The sequence below is a fragment of the Lepus europaeus genome, chromosome 7 (genome assembly GCF_033115175.1).
Source record: "Lepus europaeus isolate LE1 chromosome 7, mLepTim1.pri, whole genome shotgun sequence".
Lineage (NCBI taxonomy): Eukaryota > Metazoa > Chordata > Mammalia > Lagomorpha > Leporidae > Lepus > Lepus europaeus.
In genome coordinates this window covers 7,469,540-7,496,006 of record NC_084833.1, presented here as the reverse complement: position 1 = coordinate 7,496,006, position 26,467 = coordinate 7,469,540, and the positions used below count along the sequence as shown (strand labels likewise).

The window sequence follows — 26,467 nt, the reverse complement described above, 5'->3', positions numbered from 1 at the left end:
CTGCGTCTAGTCCCAAGGGGCTGCTCCCCACCTCGCGCGCGCGCCCGCCGCGGCGCGAGACAGGTTGCGCCCCCTCCTTGGCCGCGGGAGCGCGGAGGGACAGCTCTCGCGCCTGCGCGCTGCGCCGCTGCGCGCCTCCGCTCGGCCGCCGCCCGCCCCCGCCACCCGCCGGCGGGGCCTGTGTGCGCAGGCGCGCTCGCGCTCCCGCCCTCTGGCTGCGCTCGGTTGAGTCAGTCAGTCTGTCGGAGTCCGTCGTCGGAGCAGGCGTGTGGCAGAGACTTCGCAGAGCCGAGCGCCCGATTCTCCGGTTTCCCCTCCCTGTCTCCCGCCCCGCGTCTCTCGTCGCCCCTCTCCGGCCCTTGCTCTCGCAGCCATGGCAGAGTCGTCGGCGGCCACTCAGTCCCCGTCCGTCTCCTCGTCGTCCTCCGGGGCCGAGCCGTCCGCGCCCGGCGGTGGCGGGAGCCCGGGAGCCTGCCCCGCCCTGGGGGCGAAGAGCTGCGGCTCCTCCTGTGCGGGTGAGGCGCGCGGGGGGCCCCGCCGCAGGGAGGGCGGGCGAGCGGGGCCGGGGCCGGGGGAGGCTGCCGCCCGCCCCCCGGGGACGAGCGTTGGGAAAACGGGCGCAGGGGGAGGGGAGCGCAAGGTCGTGCGGGCGGTGAGGAAATAACGGGGTGTGAGGAAAACAGGTTGGGGGCGGGGAGCGAGTGGGCGTTCACGCCGCGGCCCGGCAGGTGGGGGTGCGCGGCGCGGGGGCGGACGGCGTTCGGGGAGGCCGAGAGCCCCCCGCGGCCCCGGGGTGCCTGCGGGGCGGACGGTTAGCGGGGTCGAGAGGAGCGGGGCGCGGGGAGCAGGGGTCGGTTGGGGTTTTTTGCGGGCGCGGAGGCAAGACGGTTCGCACGGCACGCCCGCAGACAGGTGTTGACAGAAGCGGGCACGCAGGAGGGTCCTCCACATACAGATATTTTCGTTTGCCCGTGGGGAGGATGGGGAAGTGGAACGGGAGCCTTGGAGCCCGCGCCCCGGCGGTCCTCGGCGAGGCCGGGCCTGCGCGGCGTTGTCCGGGGCTGCGGGCTGAGGAGAATGGAGCCGGGAGCGAGCCGCCGAGGGTCCAAGATGGATGCGGGGCCGCCTCTGCATCGCCGCCCGCCCGTCGCTGGCGCGGCGTGGGGGTGGGGACGCGCGGGCGGTCGCTGATATTCCAGAGGATAATAGAGTCGTGCCAAGCCTTGGACGCGTTTTGGTTTGGTGTTTTCTGTGGGCTATTGTTGATGGCCGTATAACAAAGGGGGGCTTACTACAGAAACGGGGAGGGGGAGGACCTGCAGACAAAGCAGGGGCTGGGTGAAGCCCCTTCTCCCGTCCCTGTGAAACACCGGCAGGGAGGCTGCCGGCGGCTCGGTTCCCATTGTACGCGCGCCTGCCTGGCCAGCTCCCCCCGTGCAGGGATCCGCACTGCAGATGCCTTCCTGAGGAACAGTGTGCACCGTGGAGAGGTGCTGGTTCTTAAAGGAACGGAGCCGGCCGGGGGCGGGGGTGGGGTGAGGGTGGGAGGAGGAGGGGATGTGTGTCGTCCAAGGAAGGGCCGTAGGCTTGGGGAGCACGGATAATTTTGCTGTCTTATTTAGTTACGTTACAGGGTTTCGAGAGGTTTTAACATGCTTCATCATCTCCCTCCGTAGATTCTTAGATTGATCATTCTAAAAGCTATATTTCTGATCTTAGCGTTACATCCGTTGTCTGCGTGTTTTTCTAGTGTATTTCCATCTGTCTGAGAGCTTCTGTGCCCTGCTGGGTTTGCCAGCGTGATAGTGGTCATTTCGACAGAGACCCTGTCAGAGGAAGCTTCTGAAGATAAAGGAATGAGGCAGCAAATTTGGAACCCTTGTTGCCTTGAAACCACCAGCGTTTCGCCTCCAAATTTTTGTGTTCTGGGCTAAGGTCCAGAGGAACGGTGTCCTTATAACTTAGAACTCGTTCTTTTAGCTTTAATCACTTGTCGCTGCTTACTGTTTGCTTGTCCTTTTTATGTATACCTTTGCTTTTTTTTTGTTCTTCAGCTATTGATTCAGATCTAAGTTTTAGGAATTGGCCATTTGTGCTCAAGTGTTGGCTAGTGATTCTAGGTGGCAGGCAGTAAAATTTCATTCTAACGTTTATAGCCAAATGGTAGCATGATTTGAGAAGCAGCCTTTCTATTCCTTTAATGTGCTCTTACGAAAGAATTGGCTCCCTGGGTAGGCCAATGAAATCAGACTATTCTGGTCATAGCTATGCCTAACATACCACCAACACCAAGCAGACCCTAAACTGGCAACACAAATTTGATGATATAACATGTACTTCTGTTTGCACGTATTCTGTTATTATTTACTCTTGTTGCAATTTTTATTTCTTATTGACTTTGCCTTTGTTTCTGTTTTTCTCAGAGGAATGCTTTATTTACTTATGACAAGTGAAAGTGGGAAGGCATAGTTCCCTTAAAAAACTGCCTCCCTCCCTTATTTATTTTTTATATTCTTTTTTTAAATTTTTTTTTACTTTTATTTTTGACAGAGTGGACAGTGAGAGAGAGACAGAGAGAAAGGTCTTCCTTTTTGCCGTTGGTTCACCCTCCAATGGCTGCCGCGGCCAACGCGCTGCGGCCAGCGCACCGCGTTGATCCGAAGCCTAGAGCCAGGTGCTTATCCTGGTCTCCCATGGGGTGCAGGACCCAAACACTTGGGCCATCCTCCACTGCACTCCAGGGCCATAGCAGAGAGCTGGCCTGGAAGAGGGGCAACTGGGACAGAATCCGGCGCCCCGAATGGGACTAGAACCTGGTGTGCCGGCGCCACAGGCGGAGGATTAGCCTGTTGAGCCACGGCGTCGGCCTATTTTTTATATTCTTTATGATAGTGGAAAAGATGCTGAAATTGAATGTTTTGCCAAAAGTACTGGAATTTGTATTCTGATGTAGTGTTCCAAGTACATGGGTTGGCATTAGGTTTTCCTAATACTGTTAAATTCCTCAGTATTCATCTATTCATTATTTCTTAGCAAAATTTTTGTCAGAATTTTTTTTTTTAAGATTTACTGGGCCGGCGCCGTGGCTCAACAGGCTAATCCTCCGCCTTACGGCGCCGGCACACCGGGTTCTAGTCCCGGTCGGGGCACCGATCCTGTCCCGGTTGCCCCTTTTCCAGGCCAGCTCTCTGCTGTGGCCAGGGAGTGCAGTGGAGGATGGCCCAAGTGTTTGGGCTCTGCACCCCAGGGGAGACCAGGATAAGCACCTGGCTCCTGCCATCGGAACAGCGCGGTGCGCCGGCCGCAGCGCGCTACCGCGGCGGCCATTGGAGGGTGAACCAACGGCAAAAGGAAGACCTTTCTCTCTGTCTCTCTCTCACTGTCCACTCTGCCTGTCAAAAAAAAAAAAAAATTAAAAAAAAAAAAAAGATTTACTTATTTATTTGAAAGGCAGAGTTATAGGCAAAGGCAGAGAGAGAAGTCTTCCATCCACTGGTTCACTCCCCAAATGGCCACAGCTGCCAGAACTGGGCTGATCCGAAGCCAGGAGCCAGGAGATTCTTCTGGGTCTCCCACATGGGTGCAGGAACCTAAGGACTTGGGCCATCTTCTACTGCTTTCCCAGGCCATAACAGAGAGCTGGATTAGAAGTGGAGCAGCCAGGACTAGAACCAGTGCCCATATGGGATGCCGGTGCTGCAGTCAGCAGCTTTACCTGCTATGCCACAGCACCGGCCCCTAGATTTTGTTTTAAAGACTTATTTATTTATTTTTAAAGATTTATTTATTTATTTGAAAGTCAGAGTTACACACACACATACACACACACACAGAGGTATCCATCTGCTGGTTCACTCCCCAGTTGGCTGCAACAGCCCGAGCTGTGCTGATCCAAAGCCAGGAGCCAGGAGCTTCTTCCTGGTCTCCCTCACAGGTGCAGGGGCCCAAAGCACTTGGGCCATCTTCTACTGCTTCCCCAGGCCACAGCAGAGAGCTAGATTGGAAGTGGAGCAGCCGGGTCTCGAACCAGCGCCCACATGGGATGCTGCCACTTCAGGCCAGGGCGTTAACCCGCTGCGCCACAGCGCCGGCCCTAAGCCCTAGAATTTTTATTTCTTAGATCAGCTGTGGACACTGTCACTATTTGCTCTTAGAACAGCGTTGATATATAGTGATACTTGATAAGTTCTTGTTGAATGAAGCATCAAATTTATGAGCTAGAAAGAAATACCTGGACACTTAAATATTCTGTCTTAAACTGTCCACTGCAAATATGTATTAATATTGTCTAGAAAGCATGCATACAGTTTGGTGGGCCCAGTGCAAGCCTTCGTTGTAAGGTCACTACTTGACTGAACAAGTTCACCTTAAGGCAATGTTTACTATAAGACATTTCATTGCAGAAGCCTTTCCTTCTGACAGAATGGTTTCTCTGTCTCACAAAGGAAGTGTCTCAAGTTTCTGCACCATGCAAACAAGGTGAAGTTTATTCCAAAATTTATCTCAATCTTAAACAGATGCTAGAAAAAGCTACTGTGATCATTTTTGAAAATCCACGAGTGTTGCCATCAGCTTGCAGCTTTGTGTTCTTTCACCAAGCTTTTTTTTCCCCTCCTGGCTTTGGTTAGAGTGACTGATCACTAGGTGTCCCGTGGACAGCAGTTGTATCCTGACCGGCCTTCCCGGGTACTAGTTCCTAAAGACAGGCAGTCAGGAGGGGTGACACATGGTGGGCCAGTGCCTTAGGTACCAGTGCTGCCAGCGGTGTAGTGTGCTGGGAGAAGGTGGTCAGGGCCCACGGTGGCTTCTCAGATCTGTGCCTTTGAAGAAAACCAAAGACTTTTTTAACCTTTAAAGGGTTGAGGTAAAAGAGACCGATATATTTAGTGTTCTTTTCAGAACAAGGATTGCCTGGACTAGACATCAAGTATAGGGACTTGTCTATGGGTATTGTCTGAATTCTTAATTTTAAAAAAATTTTTAAATTTTTATTTATTTGAGGCCGGCGCCGCGGCTCACTAGGCTAATCCTCCACCTTGCGGCGCCGGCACACCGGGTTCTAGTCCCGGTCGGGGCACCGATCCCGTCCCGGTTGCCCCTCTTGCAGGCCAGCTCTCTGCTGTGGCCCGGGAGTGCAGTGGAGGATGGCCCAAGTCCTTGGGCTCTGCACCCCATGGGAGACCAGGATAAGCACCTGGCTCCTGCCATCGGATCAGCGCAGTGCACCGGCCACAGCGCGCCTACCGCGGCGGCCATTGGAGGGTGAACCAACGGCAAAAGGAAGACCTTTCTCTGTCTCTCTCTCACTGTCCACTCTGCCTGTAAAAAATATATATATATATATATATATATATTTATTTATTTATTTATTTATTTGAAAGAGAGAGACAAAGAGGTCTTCATCTGCTGGTTCATTCCCCAAATGGCTGCAACAGCTGGAGCTGAGCTGATCTGAAGCCAGGTGCCAGGAGCTTCTTCCAAGTCTCCTGCATGGATGCAGGGGCCCAAGGACTTGGGCCATCTTCTACTGCTTTCCCAGGCCATAACAGAGAGCTGAATCAGAAGCAGAGCATCTAGGACTTGAACTGGTGCCCTCGTGGGATGCTGGCACTGCAGGCCAGGGCTTTAACCCACTGTGCCAAAACGCCAGCCACTATTGTCTGAATTTTAAAAGTGCTTCAATTTACTGTTTAAATGGCATTGAAATGCTATAAATTGCTAGAGTCTGTTCTTTATTATTGTTTGTTATGAGAATCATAATGCCAAGATAAAGCTACAGTTCATATATCTGCTCGTGGAAACTAGCTTGCATGGTCCCAAGTATGGAGTTTCCCAGGTTGAGTTCCAGGCTTTTAGCTTTTCCCTGGTCCAGTCCTGGCTGTTGCAGCTTGGAAAGTGAAACAGCAATTGAAAGATCTCTTTTGATTGCTCTCTCCCCCACCCCCAGTCACTGTGCCTTTCAAGTAGATAAATCTTTTTTACAAATGGAGTTAGGATACATTGTGAAATGTTTTGTCAACATGGAAACAGGATTGATCATGTCAGTATGGCCTGTGAGTACCTGCTGATTTGGATTGTTTCTAGTCCCCAGAAGAGAAGTAGGAAGTATTTTTCAATACTGTTTTCTTTTGGAGACAAATGCGCAAGTAATTTAACCACTCTGGTCAGATTAAACAGCCAGGCTACATGTATTTAATAAGTGCACCTTAACCCTGAATTGACATCTTTAGGGAGTTGTTTATGAAGTTGCTGGAAGAGCATCAGTGTTTTCAGTATTAGAGATGTTCTGAAAACAGAATAACACTGGTATTACTGTGTTTATTGAATTCTTCCCTGAGGAAATTATATTAGTCTGAATAGGAGTCACCTATATAATCCTGTGCATGTTGCAAGCAGTTTTGTGATGAAGGAACTGGTGACGTGTCTTTAAAGGGAAAAAGAAAGGTTAAGCTTGCTAGGTTTGTTTGAGCCAACAGTTTGTTCTGTAGAAAGTCACTTCACTTTAGCTGTAATCTAGAGTTTACTGTTTTCTTAATTCCGAGCATGATTGCCAAAGCTCTAAGTAATAGCTTTTGTAATATAAGTGCTTGTGCATATTTATTGTGTATTCTTAGCTTATAGTTTGTATTCAGCTATATTGTTAGTGATTAATTTAGCCTCCTAAGATATACAGACTTGAGGGAAAAAATACCAATTTCATTGGAAAACTTTTTAGATGAAAATTATCAACTTGATATTTTGCCCATGTAATTCACTCAGAAGTTGCAAAAAAAGAAAACCGGACTTTCTTTTTATTATGTACATTTCTAGCAGCTGTTAATTCTAGAGTTATTTGTATCATAGGGTATATTATATATGTTTTAAAAGAAATGTGTATGCTAAATACATTTAGTTACAATCTGGATTGCTTGTGATTGCATCATTTTAGTCCTTTACTCCCAAATGTGACTTTTCTAAGGCGTGTTACTCTGTGATAGTGCAACTTAAGAGAGAATCTTTTTGAATACTGTATATGGTTTGCATTTCCATTTTACACCATAGGAGGATTAGTTATCAATAGATGGCCTGTTCTTGTGATGCTTTTTTTTTTTTTTTTTTTTTTAATTTCAAAGAACTGTTTTCTGCAATCAGCTGATTGGTTACTTCCTTTAAGCATATCATGGTAACCTAACCAGGAGAGGACATGTGAGCTTTTTGACATCTTCCTGATTGTCAGCTTGTCCGTCAGGATATGTGGAAGGGTGTTCTGAGCAACTTTTTTCCCATAAAATTAATATAGAGCTCCTTTTGTCCTATTACTTGAAAGCATTTCAACAGTGAGCATTGAATTCATTTACATATGAGATAAAAATATTTGACATTTATGATACCTTAACATTTGTGTATTCCTTTATGGTTTAAGTTGTTTGCCATATGTTGATGTAATTTAACAACTGTTCAAGCAGATGTTCAAGCTCATTGCTAGGTACTGTGGAAGGTAGGTAAATAAAACATAGATCATCCTTCTTGCAGCTGTACGAGTATCCGGTAGGAAAAAGATTTGTATTATGTTTGTCTCTGAGGCAGTCAAGTAGCAATAAAGACATTTTACTGATGGTTACCCAGGCTCAGAGAGATTGCAAGATGCTCCCAAAGGTTTGTGGCTGTCAATTTGAGGGTGGGAATTGAACCAAGGGAATGAAGGTAAAAGTCATTTCTCTTTCAAATGTGTATACCACCTCTCTTTAAAATTTAAAACAACATGTGGTAAAAGTGCTTCAGTCACCCTCTTGATTTTAGTGATCAGTTTAATGTAAAAACCGTGATTCCAGGTTCAGTGGTTCCTAAGCCAGAGGTCTTTTTGCACCACAGAAACTCCTCTGGTCAAGTTCACAAGTTATTTTCCACATTTTTAAATCCAGGGTCACTTTTCAGTCCTCCTCTTGTACGCCTGCCCTGTCAACAGCTGTGGGCATAATCGCCCCCTTTGAAATACCTCTGCGTTTGTTCTGCATCCTCTCATTGGATGCTCCTCCTCTGTTAGTTTTTTGTTTGGTAATTGTGATATAAATCATGTAAAATGAATTGACCATATCTCTCTCTCTCTCTCTCTCTCTTTTTTTTTTTTTAAGTTTTATTTGAAAGAGTTAGAGAGAGGGAGAGACAACACATCTTCCGCTCACTAGTTCACTCCCCAAATGGCCACAACAGTCAGAGCTGGGCCGATCTGAAGCCAGGAGCCAGGAGCTTCTTCCGGGTCTCCCATGTGGGTACAGGGGTCCAAGCACTTGGGCCATCTTCTGCTGTTTTCCCAGGCGCATTAGCGGGGAGCTGGATCAGAAGTGGTGCAGTCGGGACTCAAAACAGCACCCATATGAGATGCCAGCACTGCAGGCAGAAGCTATGCCACAACACCAACCCCTGATCTTTTTAAATCAGTTGTCACAGCCTTCTACATCTCAGTAAATGACCATCTGTCCTTTAGCCCAAATCAAAGAAGCATGGCATTGGGGCTGGCACTGTGGTGTAGTGGGTAAAGCCGCTGCCTGCATGTATGGCATCCCATATGCGCCAGCATCCAATATGGGTGTTGGTTCGAGTCCTGGCTGCTCCACTTCCAGTCCAGCTCTCTGCTATGGTCTGGGAAAGCAATGGAAGGTGGCCCAAGTGCTTGGGCCCCAGCACCTGCGTGGGAGACCCAGAAGAAGCTCCAGACTAGATCGACCCAGCTCCGGCCATTGCGGCCATTTAGGGAATGAACCAGTGGATAGAAGACTCTCTCTTTCTCTGCTGCTTCTCTGTAACTCTGCCTTTCAAATAAATAAATAATTTTTTTTTTTTTTTAAAGCATGGAATCATCCTTGACTCCTTTCTATCTCATACAGCCATCAGCAAATGCTGTTGAATCTGCCTTAAGGATATATCCAGTCTGGCCAAGTCTCTCAACCTCCATTGCTACCACCTTGGTCCAGGCTACAGTCAGAACACTCGTGCCTTCTCTCTTCCCTCTCCTTGGTTTCCACACAGTAGCTGGGGTAGGCCTGTACATAGAAGGTGGATTGCAGCTCATGGACAAAATGCTCCTGTGGCTTCCTATCACACTCGAAATAAGTGCTGAAATCCAGAAAATGCTTATTAAACCCTGTAATATCTGGCCCCAACCTCCCCCTTACTCACCCAGCTTTAGCCACACTGGCCTTCTTGTTTGTCACACCAGAAACACTCCCCACCTCCGAGTTACGTTTGCTGTTCGCTCTGCCTAGAGTGCTCTTCATTGCCATCGACTGCTTGTTTATGTGCTTCCAGAATCTCTTGAAACCTAACTCCCAAGGAACTGGTATTAGGAGATGGGGCTGGTGAGAGGCAAGTGGGTTATGAGGATGGAGCCCTCATGGTTGGGATTAGTGTATCTCCTACCATGGGAGAGCATAGCTAGAAGGCACTACCTGTGAACCAGGAAGAGTGCCCTCGCCAGGCCCTAAATCTTTTTGAGCAGTTCCTTGATCTTTGGCTTTCCAGACTCTAGGACCATGAGAAATAAATTTCTGTTGTATATAAACAACTCAGTTTATGGTATCTTGTTACAGCAGCTGGAATGTACCAAGATACCATATACATATAGCCACGTAATTTGCCCCCTCATCCCCTTTAGGACTTTGGCCTCCCTATCTAAATTGCATAAAGAAAAACAAAAGGCAGTTTATAAGTCTCCCTTTCTTGAATGCTTGCAGTTATGAGGCTAAAATTAGGATCCAGGAAGTCAACTCGGGTTTTTTATGTGGGTGGCAGTTGTTGGAGCTATCACTGCTGCCTCCCAGGTCTGCATTAGCGGGAATCTGGAGTCAGGAACCAGCATCAAACCCATGCAGTCTGATAAAGGATGCCTGTATCTTAACCACTAGACCACACACTCACCCCACAATCTTAGATTTTGACATGATGCATATTGAAATATTTAGAGAAGGGTAAGACATTCTTTGAAATAAATGTAGTTATAATTTTTTTTTTAACATTTGCTAATTTACTTGAAACGTAGCGTGACAGAGAGAGAGGGAGAGACAGAGATCATCTATCTGTTGGTTCACTCCCTAAATGCCCATAACAGCCAGGGCTGGGCCAGGCCAAAGCTAAGAGCCAGAAACTCCATCCAGGCTTCCCTCATGGGTGACAGGAACCTAAGTACTTGAACCATCACCTGCTGCCTCCCAGAGTATTCGTTAGTAGAAAGCTGGATTGGAAGCAGGCTATCTGGGACTTGAACTGACACACTGGCACTCTGCTGTGTGGTGCTGGTGTCCCAGGTGGTGGCTTAATCTGCTGTGCCACAATGCCTGACCCAACAAGAAAAATTTTAATTCTCATAATCCCTCTACTGAGAGAGTATCGTTGTCCCTTTTTCTGTATACATGAATGTATATATTTACCAAAATGAGATCACATTATTTAAATCACTTTTGTAATGCTTTTATTCTGTGTATTATGGACATGTATAAATACATTGTCATCTACAACACAATTTTTAATGAATGGTGTCCCACTGTATAGATACAACAAAACTTAGAGTTACTAGACCAGTTTCTTTTCTTTTCTTTTTTTTTTTAATTTATTTGACAGATAGAGTTAGACAGTGAGAGACAGAAAAGATCCCTCCGTTGGTTCACCCCCAAAATGACCGCTACAGCCAGCGCTGCGCCGATCCAAAGCTAGGAGCCAGGTACTTCTTCCTGGTCTCCGACACGGGTGCAGGTGCCCAAGCACTTGGGCCATCCTTCACTGCCTTCCCGGGCCACAGCAGAGAGCTGGACTGGAAGAGGAGCAACCGGGACTAGAACCTGGTGCCATATGGGATGCCGGCGCTGCAGGCGGAGGATTAGCCAAGTGAGCCACGGTGCCGGCCCCTAGACCAGTTTCGTTTTTAGAAAACAACACTTTTAAAGAAAATTGTGATAAGCAATCTTTTAACCATATTCTTGCTCAGATGACTGTTTTTTTTTTTTAAGAAGTTGATTTCAGCTATTTTTTTTTTTTAAAGATTTATTTGATTTATTTATTTACTTGAGAGGCAGAATTAAGACAGAGAGAGAGAGGTCTTCCATCCACTGGCTCACTCCAAATGGCTGCAACGGCCAGGGCCAATCGAAAGCCAGGAGCCAGCAGCTTCTTCCGGGTCTTCCCACAAGGGTGCAGGAACCCAAGCCCTTGGGCCATCCTTACTGCTTTCCTAGGCCGTCAGCAGGGAGCTGATTGGAAGTGGAGCAGCCATGACTCAAACCTGAGCCCATATGGGATGCCAGTGTCCCAGGCAGATGCTTAACCTTCTATGCCACAGCACCAGCCCCTCAGCTTTTTTAGTAAATATAAATTTCCAAAGTACAGTTTATGGATTACAGTGGCTCCCCCCCCCATAATTTCCCTCCCACTCGCACCCCCCCATCTCCCGCTCCCTCTCCCATTCCATTCACATCAAGATTCATTTTCAATTATCTTTATATACAGAAGATCGATTTAGTATATATTAAGTAAAGATTTCATCAGTTTGCACCCACATAGAAACACAAAGTGTAAAATACTGTTTCAGTACTAGTTACAGCATTACTTCACATTGGACAACACAATAAGGACAGATCCCACATGAGAAGTTAAGTAAGTACACAGTGACTCCTGTTTTTTGTTTGTTTGTTTTTTAAGATTTATTTATTTGAGAGATGGTTATAGACAGAGGGAGAGACAGAAAGGTCTTCCTGCTGATTCACTCCCCAAATGGCCACAATGACTGGAGCTGGGCTGATCTAAAGCCAGAAGCCAGGAGCTTCTTGGTCTCCAATATGAGTGTAGAGGCCCAAGAACTTGGGCCATCTTCCACTGTTTTCCCAGATCATCAGCAGGGAGCTGGATCAGAAGTGGAACAGGACTGCAACCAGCACCCGTATGGGATGATGTCGCCTCAGGTGAAGGCTTAACCTGGGCCGCAGCACCGGCTTGGACTGGCTCTTTATTGGAACTAGATTTTCAGTAGGGCCATTTGTGCTTTTATCCCCTAACTTTGAGCAGCTTCCTGGGCTTTGTTCCAGGGAAGATTGGTTGGTTTTGCCACCTCTGACTATTTCCTTCCAGTGACTCCTTCTTTTCTCTTTGTAAATATGCTTAAGTCACTTTTGCTTTTGAACTTGTCCTTTGCTTGGCATCCATCTCCATCTCCTACCCAGTTTTCAGTCCTTCCCTTTGCCACCCATGCGTCCCACTCAGTCTTCAGTGTTTGTCTCTTGCTTTACTGTTACCATAGAGCAGTCAGTGCCAGGTTGCCTGGTGGAGCCTGATTCCTTTTCCATAGCATTAACATGACAATTCAATGGCGTGGCTCTGTTAACCACTCTCTAAAGTATTCTCCAAGTGGCACCGTTTTTCCTTATCCTAACTCCTCTCAGTCTCCTTCACTGGTTTTTCTTTCTTCCTCCCCTATAAATATTATATCTCAAGACTCTTGTAAAGCTTCATTGGTTCTCCCTGGGTGAATTCATTTACTCCATTGTTACTGATTCTCACATATAACAATCTATAGTCTTTACTTTTAACTAGGCTGTCCAGATTGTTGAACTGCCTGTTTCCACTTATCTGTGCTTTAGAAAACTCATTTTCATTGAAATTTTCACTGAAAATTAATAATATACGGAATTCTTTCTCCTGGGTTCCCCAGTTGGCATTTCATTCTGTCCTCTCAGTAATCTTTGCCTTTTACTTCTCCAGTCTCCACCATCCAGCCAAATGAGTCAAAGGCCAGTCCATTCTGCCTTGTCAAACCTGTCCTTGCCAGGCCGGACTGCACCCCGTATCAGAGTGCCTGGGTCTGAGTCCCAGCTCTGCACCTGACTGCAGCTTCCTGTCACGTGCACCTGGGAGGCAGTGGTGATGCCGCCCTCCGAGGGGACTTGGATTGAGTTCCCAGCTCCCACCTTTGGCCTTGGCCAGACCCAGCCATTAAAAGCATTTGGGGAGTGAATCAGTGGATGGGAACTCTGTCTCTTTGTCTGTCTCTCACATTAAAAAAACAAGCCGGGGAGCATGGGGGCCAGCACTGGGGTGCAGTGGGTTAAAGCCCTAGTCTGCTGGCATCCCATATGATTGCTGGTTTGAGTCCCGGCTGCTCCACTTCTGATCCAGCTCTCTGCTATGGCCTGGGAAAGCAGTAGAAGATGACCCAAGTCCTTGGGCCCCTGCGCCTGTGTGGGAGACCTGGAGGAAGTTTCTGGCCCCTGGCTTTGGATCAGCTCAGCTCTGGGCGTTGCTCACATTTGGGGAGTGAAACAGTGGATGGAAGACCTCTCTCTGTAATTCTCTTTCAAATAAATGAAATAGATCTTTAAAAAAAAAAAAAAAAAAGACAATGGCTGGCCCTGTGGTGTAGCAAGTGAAGCCACTGCCTACGGCACTGGCCTCCTGTATGGGTGCTGGTTCAAGTTCCAGCTGTTCCACTTCCCCTCTAGCTCCCTGCTAGTGTGCCTGGGAAGGCAGTGGAAGATGGACCCAAATACTGGAGCCAGCACCCATGTAAGAGACCCAGAAGAAGCTCTTGAGTTTGGATCAACCCAGCTTCAGCCATTGGGGGGCCATCTGGGGAGTCAACCAGTAGTGGAAGATTTCTCTCTCTGTTTCTGCCTCTCTCTCTCTCTCTCTTTTTCTCTGTAGCTCTGCCTTTTACATAAATAAGTAAATAAAAAAAATAAAACTATCCCCTGATGCCCTTCTTCAATGCCTTAGTTCAAACCATCTTAGCAAGATTATGCTGTACTTTTTAAAAAAAAAAAATTATATATTTGAAAGATAGCCGTAACAGCCAAGGCCAGAAGCCAGGCCAAGGCCTGGAGTCAGGGTTTCTTCTGGGTGTCCCACATGGGTGCAAGGCCTCAAGCACTTGGGCCATCTTCCGCTGCTTTCCCAGATACATTAGCAGGGAGCTGGATTGGAAGTGGAGTCAGTTGGGGCTTGATCCAGCGCATATGTGGGATGCTGGCGCTGTAGGGTAGGGCTTTAACCCGCTGTGCCACAGCGCTGGCATTAGATAACATTCAAAGTCCTTTAGAATCTGGTCGTTCCTTCACTCCAGAACACCTTCTACTGTCTTGTTCACCTGACTGAACATCCTTTAAGACCGAGTTTACCATCTCTTTCAAGGCATTCTCAGTTTACCCTAGGGGCTGCCTCTGCTACACTGTCATAACTCATGGTTTTACTGGTTTGTATTTCTTTTTCAGCTACTTGTGGACACTGAATTTCTAGTGCTAACACAGTGTGACCTAGCTATGTAAAGAACATTATGAGTAGCCTTTGTGGATTCAGACCACCATTCTGGGATTCTACTCTCTGTAGCATAAATAGGGAATGTGCATACAATATGGTGTGGGTTTGTTTTTTTTTTTTTAAGATTTTATTTTTTTAAAAGGTTTGTATTTATTTATTTGAAAGTCAGAGTTACACAAAGAGAAGGAGAGGTAGAGGTAGAGAAAGGAGAGAGAGGTCTTCCATCCGCTGGTTCACTTCCCAATTGGCCGCAACAGCTGGAGCCGCACCGGTCCGAAGCCAGGAGCTTCTTCTGGGTCTCCCGTGTTGGTACAGGGGCCCAAGGACTTGGGTCATTTTCCACTGCTTTCCCAGGCCATAGCAGAGAGCTGGATCAGAAGTGGAGCAGCCAGGACTCAAACCAGCGCCCATATGGGATGCTGGCACTGTAGGTGGCGGCTTTACCCACTACATCACAGCGCTAGCCCCGAAGATTTTATTTTGTTTATTTGAGAGGTAGAGTTATAGACAGAGAGAGGGAGAGACAGAGAGAAGTCTTCCATCCGCTGGTTCACTCCCCATATGGCCGCAATGGATGGAGCTGAGCCATTCTGAAGCCGGGAGCCGGGAGCTTCTTCCAGGTCTCCCACGCTGGTGCAGGGGCCCTACCACTTGGGTCACTTTCCACTGCTTTCCCAGGCCATAGCAGAGAGCTGGATCAGAAGTGAAACAGCAGGAACTTGAACTGGCACCCATATGAGAAGCTGGCAGCAGCTTTACCCACTGGCAACAGTACCAGGTCCCTGCAGTATGGTTTTGTAAGTTAGAAACCTCATGCAATTTTGTTGCAAACTATTAGCATTTTATCTGTGTTCTGTATCAGAACAGATGCTATTCAAATTGCATGTTGAAATTTTCCAGTGGGAGCGGATGTTAGGTGGAGGTAGAACAGCAGACAGCTGGCAAGGTCATGTGATCTTTTTTGGCGTTGAATTAAGTATTTGGCTTTTCAGGTTAGCTGAGACTTAAACTCATCATTTGGCAGAGGTTTAATGTTGATGGTAAATGCATATAGAAATAAACTCATCTGAAAACTTTTAAAGAGATAGGTAAACCTGCTTCCTTTTAAGAAGGAAAGAACTTTTTTATTTTGTAGAAGTAAATGTGATGCTTTGTTTTAAAATAATTTTTAAAAACATTTTTAGAGTTCTTGTTTTGAGTTAGTTAGTGCCTGCTACCCACCAAATCCTGCCTTTGTGTTAATATGCTATTGGTTACTGCAGAACTTTCTCGAATTAGTGCTCACAAATACAGTGTCGCTCAGCGCTTTAGACCATTCTTCTACTTTTAAGGGTGTTCCTGTTATTTATGAAAACATTTGTTGCAAGACAAAAAAGCTAATCTGTAAAGTTTGTTATATTTAAGGGCATTTTTGGAAATTTAGGTTTTTTGCATGCCCATTTTCACTCATTTTTTTACCATTTTTATTGAAAAAACCATTCATATTCAGGTTGTTTTCTAAAGGTCAAAGCTTATAGTGAAAAGCAAATCTCCCTCCCACCCCAGACCTCACAGTCCCCTCTCCTAAGCCCTTCTGTTGCCATTTGACAAATGGGGTCACTGAAAGCACTTGTGCACTTTGCTTTTTAAATTTAACATGTGGGGCACAGCAACACATTGGAACTGCATTTTTTTTTCTCATGGCAGCAAGAACACATATATCATTGCTTGGATGTAACTTTTTAACTAGTCTTCTGCTGGTGGTTATTTAGATGATTCCTAGTTCATTCAGCCAGTGTGCTTTTGACTATTCTCTTATACATGTCTTTCTCCTTCTCTGTCTGTCTTTTAAAGATTTATTTATTTGAAAGTCAGAGTCACAGAGAGAAAGAGAGAAATCTTCCATCCACCTATTCTCTCCCTGGATGGCCCCAATGGCCAGGGCTGAGCCAGGAGCTTCTTCCAGACCTCTCAATGTGGGTGCTGAGGCCTAAACACTTGAGCCATCTTCTGCTGCTTTCTCAGGCTTATTAGCAGGGAGCCAGATTGGAAATGGAACAGCTGGGACTTGAACCAGCACCTTATGAAATGCTGCTGTCGTAGGCAGTGACTTTACCCACTGCACCACAACACTGGTCCCCAAACACATTTTTGTACATGAATGCAAATTTGTATGTAGGATAAATTCCTAGAAATATAACTTCTGAGGAAAAGAGCATGTGCGTAGGGCCAAAGGGGGAGATTTTCTGCATTTCAAATGTTAATATATGTTGCCAAATTAGAGGAGGGTAATTTTAGAAGATGAAAGCATTTTCATGTGGTCTTACAAGGGGGCTTTTTTTTTTTTTTTTTTTTAATTCAGGCTCAACTTTGCATTTTTGCCAATTAGATATTTCTAAATGCTGGTGTTAGTGACTAACTCCCCAGGGATACAGTTGGAAATGGTGCACAGCAGATACCAATTTGTACACAGACTAGCAGAGGAGCACCATCAATTCTTGAGATTTATGGTGGTTATAAAAGACTGAAATTTCCTCTTTTTTTACTTTTAAGGTGAGAATATTTGACTAAAAAAATTGATTTTAAATTTTAGAAATGGATTTTGAAAATGAAATAAGGTTTTGCTGCCCAAAAGTGAAGTTTTGAAAATGAAATAAGGTGAGTGAAAATAATTGAAAACAAAGATTTGGGTTTTCCCACTTGCTAAACCCAATGAAATTATGATACTTGGCTCCACCCCCCCGAAAGTTAAATTTAGAATTCTTGTGAGGTTGTCACATTCTCATGCTGTATATTTTCTTTCAGATTCCTTTGTTTCTTCCTCTTCCTCTCAGCCTGTATCTCTATTTTCGACCTCACAAGGCAAGTCTGTAACTTTTTTTTTGCACATTAATAAAAGAAAAATGTTGAGAAAGAGGCTGTAACTGGGGATAGGAGGCACAAGTCTTCTATTGCCCGCTCCCTCAAGTCCCTTAAAATAAAAACTGGTTGCAAGCCAGTCGTTTCTGTTTAGCAGTTTCCAATGAATTTCCTGTAAAGGGTAATGAAATAGAATGAGGCTAAGTGGACTGTTTAAGATAGCATAAGCATTAGGTATAGTTTTAAGTATTTCTTTAAAATTTAAAATGCCCACAGAATTTGGGGCAGATAAATTTTGTCACTCAGAAAACTCCCCACACCCAGAATACATTTATTGATTTGCACTTATGTAACTGGTTTAGTGTGACTTTGGAAAAAAACAATTAAAAAGTGTGCTTCCACTGAACTGCAAAAATACTAACCTACCCTAAAGCATTTTAATGTGAACTTATCTGAGGTATTTCCAAAGAGCCAGGCTAGTTCCACATTGCCTAGGAACACTGAACAAGTCAGTTGACTTTTGGACAAGTAAGGCTTCTTGTCCTAGAGATTAGGTTGTGGCTTTATGTTCTTTGTGTGTCAACCAGTGGGGAAAGAAATCAGAGTTTGTCGGGGTAGCACTGCCAAGAATCTAAGAAAGCACTATATGCTTCCTTGATTTATGCTACTAATAAAGTGCTACTTAATTTGTGCTATTGTACTAAGCCTCAAATATAGGTCAGTGGAAAACTCTTATTTAAAAAAAGAAAAGTAGTTTAAATCACTAGCTATAGATCAGAGAGTTCCTGTGCAGACAGCTTTCGTTCTCAGATGGGATTCTCTGGCTACAAAGTTTGGATGCTAGTTTCTTAGACTTCGACCTTATAAGAATTAAAAACCTAACATAAAGCCTTATAAGAATAAAAACCTAAAATAAATGTAGTAACAATTCAATAATTTTAATTTAGACTAGTGACATTAGAGCCCTCAACTCCTTCATCATATACCTTGTATGAATTTAGATATCCTGCATTCTAATCATGACCTTTGAAATCAATGTGTTTATGTTAAAAGAAATTTTTGAATGTTACAGGGTCACTCAAATATATAAAATATTTCTATTCTTGACATATGGAATCTTACCAGATTTATATTTTTAAGTGTCCCCTTTTTTCATCATGAGAAATTTAATAATAATAGGCAAATAGGTATTATCCTGCTCTGGAAGAAAAATATCATAACTTAAATAACGAATCATTATATTTCCTCTATTGTAAATATTTCAGATTTTTAAAAATACATTTGGGCTTCAACTTACTTCCTGCAGAAAAGAGAGTGTCACTATCCTAAATAGCAACCATACTCAGCATACCTAATGTATGAAATGTTGGATGCTTTCAAGATTATTTTAATCCCTAGTAGCAAAAATTACACACCAGAAGAGTGGAGGTGAATAGAAAGGATTTTTCTTATTAAAGACTAATGTTTTAATAGGCTACTAGCATTTGTAAAAAAGCACACATTTGCCATTCTTCCTTTTTGCTTGCAAAAATTTTGACCAGTGCAGATTCAGGATACTGTTACTCTAAGAGGCTGTTTCAAAAAGCCATATCCCGGAAAGTATTCCAACGCAGCCTCTGTTAGTAGCATTTTCTGCTACCCAAAGACATATGGAAAGGTGCCAAGAGGGGCTGTAGTTCAGTGGCGGATCTAGAAGTTATTCTGTCGAGTTGTTAGAATGCCTTGGCAGATGCTTGGGTATATTCTAGGGTAGTCAAGACTGTAGCTTCTAATCTGCCTTAATAAAAAATAGGGGAAGAAGAAGTTGGTGGTGTACTTGGTTAACTGTGTTAAAACCCCAGGGAGAGGGTTGAGGTACTAGGAACAGAGTTCAGTCCCATGCAGGCCTTTAAGAGAGACCGCTGCCGTGAGCATACCCCTTGAGTCTATCAGTGGCATGAACCCAAATGATCTCTCTGGCTTCCATACCTCTTTGCCGTCTAGCTTTGAGGGAACTATGCCTTTTTTAAAAATATATTCAAACCATATTAACTGATATGTATTAATAATTAAATAGGATGTTTTTAAATTTAAGAATGACTTGTATTTTTAATTTATATATGTATAAATTAATTTTATATATATATATAGTTTTAGGGAGATGCAGATACCAAAAATGTCATGAATTTAGACTCAGTAAAGGGCAGTTATATTTTCAAAAATAAATTGTACTAAACTGTACTACTCTAACACAGCTATATAACAGTAGAAAGTTAATCTTTGTGATATGAATTGATTTGTAGCTAGAATGTCAATGGAATAATCAGTTCCTTCTTGAATAAATTGTACTCCTAAGTAGGAGCTGGAAGTCTTTTGCTTATGGATTTTTTTTTTCCATCAAGCAGAATTAAATTTCAGCCTACTCTTGGAGAGTTTCAAAATAGGGAAATAAATTATAATGCTATTTTCCTATACTTTTTAATAAAGACATAAAGGTACAGAAGAGGTATAGATGTAATATGTGGCTAATTTTTATTGAGCTTTTACTGTGCTCAGTACTTTATGTGATCATCTCATGAAAACCTCAGCCAGTTCTGTGGAGGAAAAGTGCTAATCTTTTACTAGTTGAAGAAACTGAGGTTTAAATGGTGAAATAACTCGCTCAGTGTCATATATTGAGTGAAAGACAGACTAAAAACTCCAGATTCTGCTTATAACTGCTGTATTTATAATAAAGATCAAGTAAACTAACTGTGTGAGGGTTTAGAGACATTTTTAGAGATGTCCTTTTGAAGTTGTTAAAAACATGAGAGCAGATGTTTTAACTCTATCATTGCTATTAGTGATAGAAATTAGTATCATCTGGGGATGTGCTCCCTCCATCAAATACAAAATCAAACTGAAATTTGGTTTCTATTTTGAAACCTTTGGTAAGAGTAGAGGCTGGAAGACTTTTTCTTTAGAAAACATATTAAGAAAAGTAGGTGAAAATAAGATTGGAAAGAGAAGCCATCCACCATGCAGAATTGGAAGCACATTGCATTAATGAGTGCTGGCATTCAATTGGCTGCTTAGGCATCTGGAATAGGAAGTTAGAACACAGAACTTTGGGACAAGCATTGAGGAAAATAATTTGCCAGTTACAGCCTTTTTTTAAAAAAGACAAAACCAAAACATTTTTCTTTGTACAAAAGAGACTTTTTGTTGAGAATCCAGCTTGGCTGCTAGTGTTTGCTGGCTAACTTCCTATTTTGAGGCTGTGGCTGAAAGTTGCTGATACTGTTTTGCACTGTAGTTTGTCTTTCCTTCTTGTTTTGTGAACCTAAGAAAATTCAAGTGTAGGAGAACCTATGCCTGAATGTTTCAAGTTTCCCTCATGTGAATATGCATAGTGTATGTATGTGGCAGAGTAACGGCTTCTACAAATTGGCACCTTTTCTTCACTGACGTGTATAGTTTTTCCTTGTTACCAAGTTTTTTTTTTTTAATTTTAATTAAAATTAATATGCCACTTGACACCCCTATCCCATATCCAAGTGCCTGGGTCTCAGTTTCAGCTCTGTTTCCTGTTCCTACTAATGTACACACTGGGAGGCAACAGGTGATGGCTCAAGTGGTTGAGTCCCTGACACCCACAAGGGAGACGTAGATTGAGTTTCTGGCTCCTGGCTTTGGCCTGGCCCAGCCCCGGATATTGTGGGCATTTGGGAAGTGAACCAGCTGATGGGAAGTCTCTGTCCATCTATCTGTCTGTCCCCCCGGCCCTCCTGTCTTCCTTCCCTGTGTTTCTGTCACTCTGCCTTTCAAATAAGTAAATATTCTTTAAAAAAGAAAATACCTACATTATAGGTTTCAATATTTTTTTCTGCCAAAATAAACCATCTTTTAATTCCATTTTCTTTTAACTTTTTCAAGTCCCCTTGTGTATGAAGGGTTTTTTTCAATTCAAATGTATACTTGATGTGTGCTTAGAATTTACTTCAAAATTTTTTTCATTTTTAACTCCCCTTCTTGCTCTGCAAGATAAAATACTCTGGGTATAGAGGAGAGAAAATTCTTCCTCAATTCCCATATCAGATTTTCTGTTCAAATGGAGCTTTTGCCTTGTCCCAATCAAAATTTAGAGTTGCTGTATTTTAAAATTAGAATATAGAAATATTTAAAGTACATAGCAGGACCACTCCTGTTCCTTCACTGCTGCCTGCACGTTGTGCTCCCGAGCGTTTGTGGTGAAGAATGACTGAGTGGCTGTCTTCTGTGAGAGTTATTTGAAAGAGTTGCAGACAGAGATCTTCCATCTGCTGATTCATTCCCCAGTTGGCCATGATGGCCAACACTGGGCCAGGCCAAAGCCATGAGGTTCATCTGGGTCTCTCAAATGGGTGGCATAGGTGGGTGACATAGGCCCAAACACTTGGACCATCTTCCGCTGCTTTTCCTAGGTCATCAACAGGAAGCTGGATCAGAAGTGGAACAGCTGGGACATGAACCAGTGTCCATGTAGGATGCCAGTGTCACAGGCAGCAGCTTTACCCTCTATGCCACAGCACTGGCCCCAGGAGTGAGGATTTTTAAAAGACATTTTGTGGGGCCAGTGCCATGGCTCACTTGGTTAATCCTCCGCCTGCAGTGCCGGCATCCCATATAGGCACCAGTTCTAGTCCTGGTTGCTCCTCTTCCAGTCCAGCTTTCTGCTGTGGCCTGGGAGGGCATTGGAGGATGGCCCAAGTGCTTGGGCGCCTGCACCCGCGTGGGAGACCAGGAAGAAGCACCTGGCTCTTGGCTTCGGATCAGCGTAGCTCCGGCTGTAGCAACCATTTGGGGGGTGAACCAACGGAAGGAAGATCTTTTTCTCTCTCTCACTGTCTAATTCTGTCAAATAAATAAAAATAAAATAAAAATTTTAAAAAGACATTTTGTTCGAGGAGCACAGAGAGAGAGCTTACACATGCTTTCATCCATCGGTTCATCCCCAGATGCCAAAATGGCTGGGGCTGGGCCAGGGTCAGAGCCAGGAGAGCTAGAAACTTGACTGGTCTCCCTTGCTGGTGGCAGAAACCCAATCACTTGAACCATTGCTACTACCTTCCAAGGGCTCCATTAGCAGGAAGTGAGTCAGGAGTGGAGCTGTAGGTTGAAGCCAGGCATCCAGCTATGGGAAATGAGCATCCTAACCAGGGTCATAATTGCTAGGCCAAACAGCTGGACCCATAATGAGGTCTTTTGATGAGAATTTGTTTTGAATAATGTTGGAAGTCAAGTGGTGTACAGGTAAAGGAGAAATGAATCGTTTGAAAAAGGAGAGGTAGTAGATGTTTTCCGAGATACGAAATAATCCAGATTAACTTTAAACCCTCAGTTTCCCTGGAGGCTTCTGCCATTTTCCAGGTACTGACTTGGACAAGTGGCCATTAAGTGCCATCCTGACAACTGGAAGAGTCTGTGCTTGTGGAGACTATTCTAAAAGGCTTACTAGATTCTGGTCTTTGTTCTGTTTAATGTTTTCATGCCTTTTTGATTTTTTTATTTCCAGCCCAACTTTTCCCATTGTTTTGGCACAAGTTCGCTCTGTTTAAGTTTGTTTAGATTTCAGCTAGTCATCTTTTCATATGCTGAAATTCTGAACATTTAAAATTAAAGTACAGAAGAAGATGCTGCCTTGTCCAAATACATGTGGGGAAAGCTTGACTGACAGTCATGAGAGCTTTTACTTGCATCTCAGCAGTCACTAAGGAAGCACGCAGCATCAGGCTGTCCACCCTCCAAGCTTGCCCCCAGAAATGACCCACCCCAATCAGTAACTCAACAAAGGTGGAATTCAGGAGCATGATTACAGTTATTTTTGCATATATAATAGTTACATCTTTTTTTAAAGAATCTTTAATAGAATGTTTGAAGTCTGTCAGAGAATCTTGATGCTCAGTAGAGGACCTGTTGCTGTTCTGATAATAGAACTCCTAGTTGTTTTGTTTTTTTTTTTTTATTTAAGATTTATTTATTTATTTGGGGCTGACACTGTGGCATAGCAGGTAAAAGCTGCCACCTGCAGTGCCAGCATCCCATGAGGGCACCAGTTCTAGTCTCGGCTGCTCCACTTCCGATCCAGCTCTCTGCTATGGCATAGGAAAGCACTAAAGGATGGCCCAAGTCCTTCCATCTGCTGGTTCACTCCCCAGATGGCCACAGTGGCCAGAGCTGTGCCAATCTGAAGCCAGGAGCTTCTTCTAGGTCTCCCACGTGGGTGCAAGGGCCCAAGCACTTGGGCATCTTCACTGCTTTCCCAGGCCATAGCAGAGAGCTGGATGGAAGTGGAGCAGCCAGGACTTGAACCAGCACCCATATAGGATGCTGGCACTGCAGGCAGCGGCTTTATCTGCTACGTCACAGTGCTGTCCCCCCAGTCTAGTTTTACTTTAGATTATTCTACACCTCATTCAAAGCTTTTGGTACTAGGAGTTCAAGGAAGTTAGGAGGGAAGCAAGATAGATTGACAGGTTTATATCCTGTCAAAGCATAGCGCATTTTTACCATGACTTTTCTCCTTCCCCAACCAGTAATGTTTGCATTCTTTGATTAGCATTCAATTTAGGTTGCTTTCTTTTTTATTTCATCGAACACCACCACATCTTCATCACTTGTGTGTTGTCTGTCTCCCGCTCTACAATAAGTTCTCCAAAGGCAAGACTTTTTCAATTGTTCACTGTTTTGTTTTGTTTTATTTTAAGATTTATTTATTTGCTTGAGAGGCAGAGTTAGAGAGAGAGGTCGAGACAGAGAGAAAGAGGTCTTTCATCTGCTGGCTCACTCCCCAAATGGCTGCAACAGCCGGAGCCAGGCCAATCTGAAACCAGAAGCCAGGAACTTCCGCCAGGTCTCCCACATGGGTACAGGGGGCCAAGGGCCCGGGCCATCCTGCACTGCTCTCCCAAGCCACCAACAGGGAGCTGGATAGGAAGTGGAGCAACCAGGACCCACTGTGCCACAACGCTGGCCCCTGTTCACTGTTTTAAACACAGTTTCTGGCACATTGTGATATTCAATAAATATTTGTTGACTTATTACTAATTCATTTTGTTGACTTTAGTAAAAAAGTTTTATTTTTACTTATCTGAAAGGCAGAGAGAGAGAGACAAACAGCTCTTCCACCTACCGGTTCACTCCTCAAATGCCTACAACAGTAGGGGCTGGGCCAGGCAAAGGCCAAAAGCCAGGAACTGCACCTGCATCTTCCACGTGGATGGCAGGGAGTCAAGTACTTGAGCCGTCGTCTGCTGTTTCCTGCAGTGTGCATTTGCAGGAAGCTGGATCAGAAACAGAGCCAGGACTCCAACCCAGGCATTCTGATAGGGCATGCAGCTATCCCAAGAGGCATCTTAAATGTGGTGCCAATACCCACTCTGTAAAATTTACAAGCTGAGCCTTCCCTATGGGGTGGAGTCCATTTTGTTCACCTCAGAGTTCCATTCCTGTTTGAAGGGAGGTATTCTGCCCAAACAGATTGTCCTTAATGCCGGTTTATAGGCCATTGGATGTTGTCTGGTAGAAACAGTGACTAGTAAGTTGATTAACAATGCAGAGCTCATATTGTAGACTATTTCTTTTTTAAATGTAGTCAATAGTACTTTTTAAAAATTATTATTTGTTTGTTTACAAGGCAGAGAGAGAAGCAGACCTCCCATCTAGTGGTTCATTTCCCAGATGCCCACAATAGCTGGAGCTGAACCAAAGCTGGCATCTGGAAATTTTGTTCAGGTCTCCCACATGGATGACAGGGACACAGCTACTTTGAGCAGTCACCTGCCACATCCCAAGGCCTGCATTAGCAGGAAGCTGGAATTGGAAGCAGTGCTGGGTCTCCAAACCAGGCATTTCCATGTAGGATACTAACATCCCAAACAGCATCTTAATCACTATGCCAGGTGTCTCCCCCCAGTTTTTTTTCCTCTAACACCAAGATTGTAATTATACTATTTTATTTATTTTTAAAAGATTTATTTATTATTTTATTTGAAAGTCAGAGCTACACAGAGAGAGGAGAGGCAGAGAGAGAGAGAAGTCTTCCATCCAGTGGTTCACTCCCCAATTGGCTGCGATGGCCAGAGCTGTGCCATGCCAAAGCCAGGAGCCAGGAGCTTCTTCTGGGTCCCCCACGTGGGTACAGGGGCCCAAGGACTTGGGCCATCTTCTACTGCTTTCCCAGGCCGTAGCAGAGAGCTGGATCGGAAGTAGAGCAGCCAGGTCTCGAACCTGCGCCTATATGGGATGCCGGCACTTCAGGCCAGGGCATTAACCTGCTGCGCCACAGCGCCGGCCCTGCAGTTATACTATTTTAAAGACACTAGTAGAAGAGGATATAAGCTGAATAAAGGTAATCTCAGGGGAATTTATTTCTCTTTCGTATCCTCCCAGTCATTCATTCATTCTCAAGATGCTGCTAGCCTGAGTTTATTTAGATCTCACCTGATCATGCTAAATCTCTATGATTAATTTATGTGGAACTATTTATTTAAGACCTGCTTTGTTCTAGCTCTAGAATTAAATAACCACATTTTTCCCATTAAAAACTTGCTAGATTGGAAAGCTAGGGAACAGTATGGTGAATTAGTGGCTATTGTGATATTAATAACAGAAAATCTAATTAATGCATTACTCTTAGAAGGATTATTTTCTGTTTTAAGATGAATTCTGGGACTGACTTGGTCTTAACCAAAATATAATTTGCATGATTTAATTTTGATTAAAATGACAAGTTGGTACAAGAGATTTTGGAGTGAGCCAACATTTTTGCTACCTTTTAGTTTAGAACATTGAGACCATTTGTACATGGGACAGATCTCTTGTGAATAGGATAGAATAATTCTAGACTCATTTTCTGGCTCCTGAAGATCACAGAGAACTCTGGCTACTTTTTGCCTCCTCAGATTGTGAGACTATAGAACAGTGGGTTATAGAGGCAGTATGTTCTGCATTGTTCAGCTTGCAGATAACAGTTTATCAGTGCTTCATAGAATCAGGTTGTTTGTTTTATATGGATTATGTTGCTCCTGTTAACCAAAAGAAAAAGATTTTAAGAACTTCCCCAAGTGTCCCAATGCCAATGCCCTTCTTTGTGCTTTACATTTGCAGTGGAAAAAGCAAACTGATTAAAATTATTTGTCATGAAAATTTTTGTCATTTGCAGTTGGTAGCATGATACAGCTTTTCTGTTTCACCAATAGCAATTTTACGCATGTCTTGTTGATTACTGTTCTGTTACATATTTGTGTGTGTATACATCCTGTGTGTGTGTGTGTGTATATATATATATATATATATAATATAATGTAAAAGTCAAAAGCATGCTGCTTGGCCTAACTAGCTAATGTGTAACTCTACC

The 26,467-nt window shown here is 44.2% G+C and overlaps 1 protein-coding gene across 1 annotated transcript in view; it reads left to right on the top strand.

Moving 5' to 3' along the window:
* The first annotated feature begins 235 nt into the window (after positions 1-235).
* RTN3 (reticulon 3) overlaps positions 236-26,467 on the top strand; it is a 67,286-nt gene continuing 41,054 nt past the window's right edge. The window contains exon 1 of the mRNA XM_062195951.1: positions 236-515. Within this exon, the coding sequence (XP_062051935.1) occupies positions 374-515 (142 nt within the window). The 5' untranslated portion in view covers positions 236-373. The remainder of the gene's footprint in view (positions 516-26,467) is intronic.